Source organism: Ostrea edulis, chromosome 4 (genome assembly GCF_947568905.1).
Source record: "Ostrea edulis chromosome 4, xbOstEdul1.1, whole genome shotgun sequence".
In the NCBI taxonomy this organism is placed as follows: Eukaryota; Metazoa; Mollusca; class Bivalvia; order Ostreida; family Ostreidae; genus Ostrea; species Ostrea edulis.
In genome coordinates, this window is record NC_079167.1 from 89,051,359 (window position 1) to 89,062,063 (window position 10,705).

Here is a 10,705-nt window from a genome sequence, read left to right on the forward strand (position 1 = left end):
TCTCTCTGAGAATATCTTCAATTAATATAAAGTAACGAAAGAGGACCACCGACCACAATGTTTACTTAGGCCTATTCCTTACAAACAAACAGGATGGGTGATCTATGGCACGCCAAATTCACAAAATTGAGCTAAATATAGTTTCACAGTTGATAAACAAGGTTTATCGACTGTAAACTATAGTTTACGGACTGTAAACTATAGTTTACGGACCGTAAACTATAGTTAACGACGTTAATCTATATTTCACATCTGTAAACCATAGTTAACAGATAATCTATGTCTCACAAGCGTAAACTATAATTAACAATGAAAACAATCATTAGCGATTGCAAAACATAGTTTATCCGATAAATACGGTTTCACGATTGTAAACTACGGTTTACAAATCTAAACTATTATTAACGAATGTAAATGATAGTTTACGGTTTGTAAGATATAGTTTATAGTCATTTAATGCGCCGAATTCACAAAAAAGTGATAAACACAGTTTTGTAAGATATAGTTTATAGTCATTTAATGCGCCGAATTCACAAAAAAAGTGATAAACACAGTTTTGTTTAATATAGTTCATGAGTAAAAATGGCAGTTAACTATAGTTTACGATCAAAAACTATAATTAACGAATGTTAAACATAGTTTATCTGATAAATATAGTATCACAATTTGTGAAACTAGGATTAACAAATGTGAACTATGGTTAACGAATGTAAATTATAGTTTACAAATGTAAATCTGTATTTATCAGCAAAATCTATTGTTATGTTTATTTAAAGACAGATAAACTTGGATTAGCATTTGTAAACTATAGTTTACAACCGTTAAATATAGTTTTAAGGATGAAAACTATAGTTAACGAATCGTAAACATTAGTTTACAGTCGATAAACCTAATTTATCAACTGTGAAACTATATGTTTAGCTCATTTTTTTGTGAATTTGGCATGCCATAGTGATCAGTGGCGGATACCCCCACCCCCACCCCCCACCCCCCAAATAAAGGAGATAGCGATTCTTTATACCTTTTCCGCCCAAAGGGTGCATTGTGAAGACCCCAAAATGACAACAACAAAAATGACAATTCAACCAAATGGTGGAGGGGGGGGGGTGCAATCCCCGTAACCACCCACTTCTAACAGGGGCGGATCCAGGATTGCGGTTATACGGGGGCACCACTTTATGAGGCCCCCAGTGGGTCCAGGGCAAAGCCCAGGTGGGGGACAAGGGGGCGAAGTCCCCGGAAGCTCCTGGATTTTACATGCAGATTTCATAGGGCTTGAAATATGTCTCCTATTTAGTCATTGTACTATTTTCTATCATCTTAAATAAGGTGAAATCACAGGCACTCGACGTTTTAAATATCTATGATAAGTCTTCCTGTATGAATATCATGTTTACAGGAAGACAATTTTTTTTATTATAGATATTTAAAACGTCGAGTGCCTGTGGGTGAAATTTATAAAATGACGCAAATTTTAAGGATTTTTGGAAAAAATAAGTTTTCCCAATAAAGTAATTCAAGAAATTAAAAGATTTTGTCATTTATTTCTCGGGGAGTGGAATGAATTATTGCTTCTTTTATCGTTTAGTACGTTTTCCTAAACAAGATATACCACGATTTTAAATTTAAGGGGGGGGGGGGGGGGGGGCTTAAATCCGCTACTGACTAACCTCAATCTGTCTGGTCACCGCCACCGAGCTCCCTAAAATTTTCAAAATTAAGGTAAATCGTGGTCTCCAGGAAAATGTAAACGGTAAATGACGAAATCTTTTGATTTATTGAATTACTTTAATTGGGAGAACTTACATTTTTTCCAAAAATCCTTAAAATTTGCGTCATTTTATTAATTTCACCTCATTAAGAATGACAGAAAATAGTAAAAATTACAACTTAGGAGACATATTTCAGACCCTATATAAAATCTGTAATGTCACGCAAGAGCTGGACCCACTGGGGGCCACAAGGCGGACCCCTGCGCCCCCTAACCACAATTACCCTTACCAAAATGTAAAGTTTGCTGCAAATTTGCCGCAAGTTTGCTGCAAGTTTGCGGCAAACAAATCAGTGTGCCAGAGCTGTTTGCCAGAAGTGTGCAGCTAATGCCGCTAGCGGCATACAGTGTGCCACTAGCAGCACACAGTGTGCCACTAGTGGCACAGTGTGCCAGAAGTGCGCCACAACTTTTCCTAAATGAAACAGTGTGCCAGAAGTGCACCATAACTTTTTCTTTGGTATTCATAATCAAAACTGTGTGCCAGAAGTGCACCACAACTTTTTCTTTAGTATTCAGAATCAAAACTGTTTGCCAGAAGTGCACCACAATTTTTTCTTTGGTATTCAGAATCGTGTGCCGGAAGTTCACAACTTTTTCCTTAAAATTTAGAACTGAAACAGCAAGGGCAGCAAAGTTCACGACTTTTCTTGAATATTTAGAATAAAAGAGCCATTTCAATATATCCATCACAACATTTTCTATAATAGAACATATATGCAACATTTCTTGCGTACCCCTTCCATCTTCTTGTCTTATTAATGGGAATTAGCGGTCATTTTGTCACCAAATATTGAATTCAATGAAAGTTGCCCTATAATAGTTATTATATATTAAAGTAATAATTACACTTGCATTTAATTATTTCAAACACCTTTTAACCTCTAAATGAATATGTGATTTTGGTGATTGAATATTATTGTCTTGCAAGACAGTATAATTATTCTTTAGTTACCTTTGCATGCTGTCAGCAAAATGTAAATGCTGTTTTTGTTTTTATTTGAGAAATGATTTGATTTGGGTGCAGTGAATACATCTTCCGTATATATTTCTTTACATTAAAAGCGGTTATCTAACGTAGTTTTATTAGGGTCAATTCTCTTGTTTTTGTACATAATAAAAAATAAATGTTCTTATTAGTCATCAATATGTATTTCAATATCATCTCGAGATTTTGAAAAAAAGAAAATGGTTGTCATCACTTTCACAGCTAATGCCCCTTTAAAATAAGATGTAAGTGCACAGTTATCTGAATTTTAATCTAATTAGAGAAAAAAAAGTGAAGAAAAAATATCTATATCTAAATCAATGGAGAGAGAGAGGGGGGGGGAGAGAGATTTCTTTTCTTTATTTACATGTATATCTGAACATTGATTACAATTCAGATACTGGATTTGTGAGTTGAAATTAATCAAATGAGAGTGGTAAAAATTCACCTTTATATCGTATAATTTATCCAGGTACGTTATTCTGGTGTGTGGAATGCTAATTGATACTAAGTTAGAATAATCTAAGCTGTATACCAAAGTAGGTCTTCATGGAGCTTTACGGTTCTATGCATCGCAAATAGAGATCGGGTTCAATGCGTCGGGTGTGGGATTCACTCAATATTATATGCTGAGCGCGAAAGTTGATATCAACAGACGCCATGATGTTATACCGGTAAACATCTTGAACATGAATCGAGAACAGGAGTTGATGCAGATATTCTGAGGAGAATCTTCCAATCATTGAGTAAGTGATTTACTGTGTATCTTATAGTTATAAACTCTGTAATATATTGTTCAAAACGAAACTGACCATCGCTCATTGTATGTTGTTGCGTCAAATCTTAAGTCAGTGTTTACGTTTATAAATTTACATTCTTCATTCAATTATTTGAAATTATATGGAATTTATTTATTTTTTTAAATTTCCTTTGTATGAAAATAGATTATACTCCTTCTAGTTGCATTATCGTAGCCATCGCGGATTTTTTTCTTCTTATACATTTGGACAGGACCATATAGGCACTTTAAAAAAAATGGAGAGAGAGGGGAAAAGGCCGAAAAACAAACAAATAATTAGGCCTATTTCCGTAATAATTATGCTATTTTTTGTTTACTTTCTACTCGGGTTATATTTGCAAAACTGAATAGTTTATTCAGTAAATGGTGTTTTTTAATGAATGGTTGATTATTTTTTTTATTCAAATGCTTATGATTTGAACCCAGATGTCCAGTTAGAAAAGTTAAACTGCATTATGATCAGGGATGTGACCTCCAGAATCTCAATTTTGTCACTCCATCAATGCATATACGTTATTAAAATGGATTGAAGATCTTGTCTTGGCAATAAAGTTAATTTGTACGTAAAGTCTGGTCAGCATGATATTAACAGTTGTACATCAAATATTGCATTTATTAGCCCAATGGGCTATAAAGCAACATTGATTATTTCTCGGCTTTGAAAATCGGTGGCCCCAGGTGTCGGGCGACGGTAATTACATGTACACACCCCTGAATGATTCCTCCTATGTTAGACGCCTTGCAAACCTGTATATAGGACAGCCAATGGTATCTCGTAATTATTTACAATTTTATATCTTTTTCAGAATATATTTCATGATAGTCGTGAAGATACAGAAGTTGTGATGGTGTGTTGATAGGCTGTCTTCAACTTGCCATATCTGAGAGTTCCAACATGCAGGCCTGGATTAATGTGTATAAATCACTAATGAAGTTACTTAGTGTTATTTAGTTTAAAAAAAAAGAATGACATTTCAATTTATACACACTTGCCAAGTGAATCTGATGACACTGCTACATGTATTTGTGAGTAAAGGCACTCTGTCTTCAGTGCTCCCACTGGACCAGAATTCCCTTTCGCCACTTTTTCGGGGAGTGGCGCGGCACAAATAATCACATGCTTTACAATTATTTCCATATTTTTTATTATTTTCTTCATTACACTTATTTTAGCATTTTTAATCAGTTACATTACTTAATCATATCCAGCTACCATACCTAAACATTTCTTTCTGAAATAATAAGAAGTTGATTTGTTTGATAAATTCTATTATGGAAATCAAAATTCAGGTAATAAATCATATAAATATAAAGCTTCATGATGCTACACCCCTCAGTGAAAACATTGTGTACATTGGCCGAAATGCAGATGTCACAAAACATCAAGCCCAATTTAGAGTCGTATCTCAACCATTCCCTATCAAATTTCCGTTTTTGTATGGAAGATTTTGCAATTTGGACAGAATCAGATGTTTGAGCAGGTGGGGTTGACTGTAAAGCCAAACATAGATATTTTTTTTAATTTTAGACTGACTAGGGTCAGAAGCTACAAGTTTAGTATCAAAATAGAATGGGGTGCATAGTCTTATGAGATTAGCATTTTTATACTGTTGCGCACTGAACTTCAAAGAAAATTATTTATTAAAATTGCTATGTCCATATGAATGGTGACCGACCGCATTGTTTATGAAATATTCGAACTAAAATCAAACACATTAAAATCTTGTAATCAACGAGTTTGGCCGCAAAAACAAACAATTGATGTATTCGTATATACATTATAGACAATAATACGGCCAATTTAATTACCGGTCGGTTCTCTGGTTTAGAATGGACATTAATGTGGAGATGATAACACGATAATGAATAAGACTAAATGTTAAACAATTGACCACAGCAGGGTAAACAGCTGTCCGATGTACTTTATTACATAATCACCGACTTTTTTGCAGCCATAAATTACCTGAGGCTGTGACCAGCTCTGTGTGCACTGGAGCGACGCGAGATTTTCGGTCACACGCGTTGACTGAATAAACTGATTTTGACTGCATAAACAAACAGGCGATAATGTGTCATTGACAAAGGATTAAAAATACAATTTATTGCAAAAAGGGATTTTCGCCACTTTCAATTTTTTTTCGCCATTTTTGAAAAAAATTCGCCATTGGCGAAAATGGCGAAGCCCAGCTCGAGCACTGTCTGTCTTAACCGAAAAACTACTTACAGTTTATCACAACAAATGGATGGGACAGTCGAGTTGTTGCGGACAATATGTGATTGTGATGACCAAGTACTGAACAAGTGGAAGATTAGAAGAAGGTCCAGAATTCAATCATGTTTTTGATTCTAAGGCGCAGACAGCATGGAGATAGTCCTATTATTCTCCCATTCATCTATGATGGAGAAACTTGTGTAAATGTTTACAGTGTTCTCCCTAATAAGGGCCCACAAGTCTATTAATTTATCAGAATATAAAGTCCTTCACAGTACTCAGAAGTACTGACTTTAAAATTCATGTAGATTGTCTCCAGATTTTTCTGAGGAAAAGTGCATAGTTCACATGTGTGAATTTTGAATATATTTCATTCTTGTCTGCAAATGTTGCTGAAACCTGTTATTGATGCACAATGCACATAGTCATGTTATGCAAATGATAGACCTCCTTTTTAATTACATGTCCTTAAGATCATGTCAACTCCTTTGTCTTAATTGTATATACAATTCTAGCATTTATAGCATCATTTGTATAGCACTTGCTAGTTTAATAAGGATTTTATTTTTTAAAAACTTTCATTTGACATGATTGATCTAAAACGGCCAAAATTCACAAATCTATTTAAATCACAACCTGACCTTAGGCCAGAAAAGTGCCACAGTGGGTTGATATTTTTCTCTTCGATCTTGAAAGAAATTCTTTATGCAGCAGTTTCCAAATAAAATGTACTCTCATGGCCAGGGTGGGACTTCACCGAGAACTTTTTAACATTGCACAATGCAATATTTGTGGATTAGAAGCTGTTGCAGTTTCTTTAAGTTTTCTCTCACATCTTGTTATAATTATATTTTATATTTTTGGTCGGGTTGCACAATGTGCAAACAGTTTATAAAATGCTGAATGACTGGTGGGCAAGCGACAATAGCGTCCCTGTAATAGTACCTACTTTGTGTAATCAACTCCTTTCACACCTCTCACTTGATGTTCCTCAAACTTTGTACAGTTGTTAGGGATACATCGAAGATGTGCGTGTACCTTTTTGAAAGTGATCAGACATTTTTTGAAAAATTTACATGTAGTTAAACTTCCTCATTTTTTAAGCATTTCTTTAATCGACAGTATCTATTTTGTGTAATCAGCTCCTCGTATACCTCTAATTTGACATTCCTCAAACTGTGTACAGTTGTTATGAATACATTGAAGATGTGCATATGTGTTTTTGAAAGTGATCAGACATTTTAAAAAAAAAAATGTACATGTAGTTGAACTTAAGTCATTTTAAAGCATTTCTTGAATAGATGGTAACTATTTTGTGTAATCAAATCCTCATGCACCTCTAACTTGACATTCCTTAAAATTTGTACAGTTGTTATGAACACATTGAAGATGTGCATGTGTCTTTTTGAAAATGATTAGACTTTTTTTTTTTTAATTACGTGTAGTTGAACTTGTTATTTTTTTATGCATTTCTTGAATAGATGGTACCTATTTTGTGTGATCAACTCGTGCACATCTAAATTGATATTCCTCAAACTTTGTACAGTAGTTATGGACACATTGAAGATGTGCATGTGTCTTTTTGAAAGTGATCAGACTTTTTTCAAAAAAATTACATTTAGTTCAACTTTGTCATTTTTATAAAGCATTTCCTGAATAGTTGGTACCTATTTTTTGTAATCAACTCCTCTTACAGCATTTATTTGACATTCTTCAGACCTTGAACAGCTGTTATGGAAGCATTGTAAATGTGCATGTGTCTTTTCGGAAGTGATCAGGCATTCTTTGAAAAATTTACATGTGCATGGTGAAGTTGAACTTAGTCATTTTTTAAGCATGGTACTTTATGTAACCAACTCATCTTTTACTTAACATTTTCCAAACCCTGTACATTATAGATGTTATAAAAACATTGAAGATTTACATCTAACATTTTAAAAATGTTTCTCTCTTTTTTTTCTTCTTTTTGTTGTTGTCATTTTTCCAGTATGTTTCTACTGTTGTTCCTATGATAGATAACATATTTTACAAGAACCTGGTCATTTCTGTTTTTGAATCTCTCTTTTTTTTAATTAGTATTTTTGAATATGTTAATTACTTGATATGTCATTGTTCTTGAAATTATATTAATTGAATTATTATTGTGTTTTTGTTTTGTAATATGACAGTTTATATAGGATCCCTTAATTTCAAGCAGATAGTGCCAAAAGTGTGCCGCAAACTGTGTGCCAGAAGTGTGCAGCAAGAGCGTGCCGCAAGTTTGCCGCAAACTGTGTGCCAGAGGAAAAATTTGCATACGAAAAGTATACTTGCGGCAAATATGCCGCACACTGTGTGCCAGAAGTGTGCAGCAAGTGTGTGCCGCAAGTTTGCTGCAAACTGTGTGCCAGAGGAAAAATTTGCATACGAAAAGTATACTTGCGGCAAATATGCCGCACACTGTGCCAGAAGTGTGCAGCAAGTGTGTGCTGCAACTGTGCCACAAACTGTGTGCCAGAGGAAAAATTTGCATACGAAAAGTATACTTGCGGCAAATGTGCCGCAACTAGTTGCGGCAAACTTGCCGCAAATGCGCTGCAAATTTGCAGCAACTGTGTGCCAGAGGGCTTATATTTTGGTAAGGGTACTGGATCCGTCCCTGCTGCTCATTGATAATTAATGAGTGACGGGGCGGGAACCAAAGTAAATCAGATCTCCTTTATCTTCAGTATTTCCATGCCAAATGTTTAAACGAGATATCTTTAAAATAGTCGATTTGAATTCAAAATTTGATCTAAGTGATATGTCTATATGGATAGCTCTAGATATTTTGCTTCATCCCCTAAAGTATCGGACATCAGGTCACTGTCTAAGGATCGGACATCAGGTCAGTGTCTGCAAGTGCTTCCTGTACCGATACTAAGCTGTGTACTTCTGATGAATACAACACAGGCACTTATAAATATCAATCAACGTTGTTTTGGGGTTTTTTTTTTAAAGTGTGGGGGCCACCCGGAAGAAAAATTGGACGGTGGCTTTTCTAAGAAATTTGACAATCGATAATGATGATACTACTGCTAATTAAACAAAACCAGTTTTTCGCACGATATTGTAAATCCTAATTCGTGCGCGCGAGTGTGTGTGTGTGTGTGTACGTAGCGGGGCCGGTATATGCTATGATTGCGTCTTAATTTTTTCCCAAAACAAACTGCTCATATTTTGCCAATCTAATTAAAATTAGATCTTCCATCCGCGACGTATCGAAAACTGGGGAGCGGATGGAAGATCTAATTTTAATTAGATTGATATTTTGCTAAATAGTCTGCATTCATAATCTTCAAGCTTACATTCTAGCCCCCCCCCCCCCCCCCCCCCCCCCCCCCCCTCGATTCTTCTACGTGCCTGCAACACATGTTACAAATGAAAATCGGCTGTTCGAAAATATCTAGAACGGAAATCAGACTTAACGCTGTTGAAGTAATGTCGGACCATCCCAGTGGCGGATCTAGAGGGGATTGGGGGGTTGCTCCCTTAAGTTGAATATTTTCAACAAATATGGTCATTTTTGCCCCAACCACCACCCTTTTGGGATGGAATAGGTACATACTTGGGTTGCATCCCCCTGCCTTTGAGAAAAGAATTCTGGACCTGCCACTGTATCCTGACTAATCTAGTGTTTTTCTGGTTTCTTTTGATTGTTCCTGGACCTGTTTTCTGTTGTAGTAAGACCGGAGCTCGTGCCCTCTATCTATTCGTGCTCCTTTTCTAAAAGTTCTCTCCCGTCCATCACATTCGAAACTAACCATGGTTCTGAAGACCGAAGCCAGTGAAAATGGGCGAGGGCTGAAATGTATCACATTCACAAGTTCGCTTCTCAATGCAAAATATCCCAGGGAAGTAATAAAAACAATATACATGTATTTCTAAAATTAAAAAACCCAAGGAAGGATCTTCTACCGGATATAATAGTGATAATACTGATATATTTTACATGCATGGTTCAAAATTTTACTTCCATGTAGGCCTAAAATTAAAAATTCTAAATCATCAGAGAAAGATATCAAAATTTGTCAAATATCATAAAATTGTATCCCGTATTTAAGCGACATCGGATAAGGAGCGAAATGACACGGCTTTTTTTTTCTTTTTCAAATGCATATAATTAGAGATCAATATCTGAATTAATGTGCGCATCAAATTAATTATTGTTCTCATTAATTGACTTGATGCGCACATTATCAGGGCCGTAAATTACATGGAGGCGGAGGAGGCAGCTGCCTCCTCCAACTTTTGAGCCAAAAAAAATTAAAATTTAAAGTTCATTAGAATTTATGTTGTTTCCAATAACTAAGAACATGATACCTCCGGCCTTAAAAAGCATTCCAATCTTTCTTTTAGAATGAGTTAGTCAAGTAACATCTTAGAAGGCCCTAGAATCAAGGATTTTGCACGAAACGTGTTCAGTGTGCACAAAATGTGCTCAGCGTCTGGGGGCCCCCCGCCTAATTTCCTGCCTCTTCCAAATTGAAGGTTAATTTACGGCCCTGATTATGATATTGTAACGTGCTAATGTCCAAGAATAAGGCAGATGTTATTTTACAAACATACACATATTTACACACAACATGTTATGTTGAACAACTTCAAATAGTTGAAGTTCAATATACGCATAAATCCATCTGCTTACGGTGCAGAACTGACATCCAACTGTATCAAACTCCATCGTCGCAAACCACGGGTTATTGTTTCATTCTATTTCACAAATTTTATTTTTGCGACGATGAACTGACTCAAACTTCAAGGTTCCCAGCAAAAATCATAAAGCACCGATAATGACTAACCTTAATCAGGAATATAAACAATGAACCCTTAAATATTTTGGTGGGTCAATTAAATTCATTTAACTTTCCTGAGATTTAAAATGCATAACTAAGGTATTTCTAATGGTCAGCAAAA

At 35.4% G+C, this 10,705-nt stretch overlaps 1 protein-coding gene and 1 long non-coding RNA gene across 33 annotated transcripts in view; one reads left to right on the plus strand and one right to left on the minus strand.

Moving 5' to 3' along the window:
• Positions 1–9,646, minus strand: part of LOC125668304 (regulator of G-protein signaling 6-like) — a 47,415-nt gene extending 37,769 nt beyond the window's left edge. For 16 of the 32 annotated variants that reach the window (XR_008802739.1, XM_056164194.1, XM_056164202.1 and 13 more), the window contains exon 1: positions 9,457–9,645. Coding sequence is in view for 20 of the 32 variants with exons in the window: in XM_056164194.1 (XP_056020169.1) it covers positions 9,457–9,555 (99 nt within the window). In the remaining 12 variants the exon portion in view is untranslated. Of the gene's footprint in view, positions 1–9,356 lie in introns of all 32 variants that reach the window. The other 16 variants (XM_056164198.1, XM_056164206.1, XM_056164196.1 and 13 more) reach the window with 5 other exon arrangements.
• LOC130054424 (uncharacterized) lies at positions 1,075–9,642 on the plus strand. Its single transcript, XR_008802740.1, has 2 exons — positions 1,075–3,505; positions 4,365–9,642. It is a non-coding gene; the product is annotated as an uncharacterized LOC130054424 (long non-coding RNA).
• Positions 9,647–10,705: the final 1,059 nt, after the last annotated feature.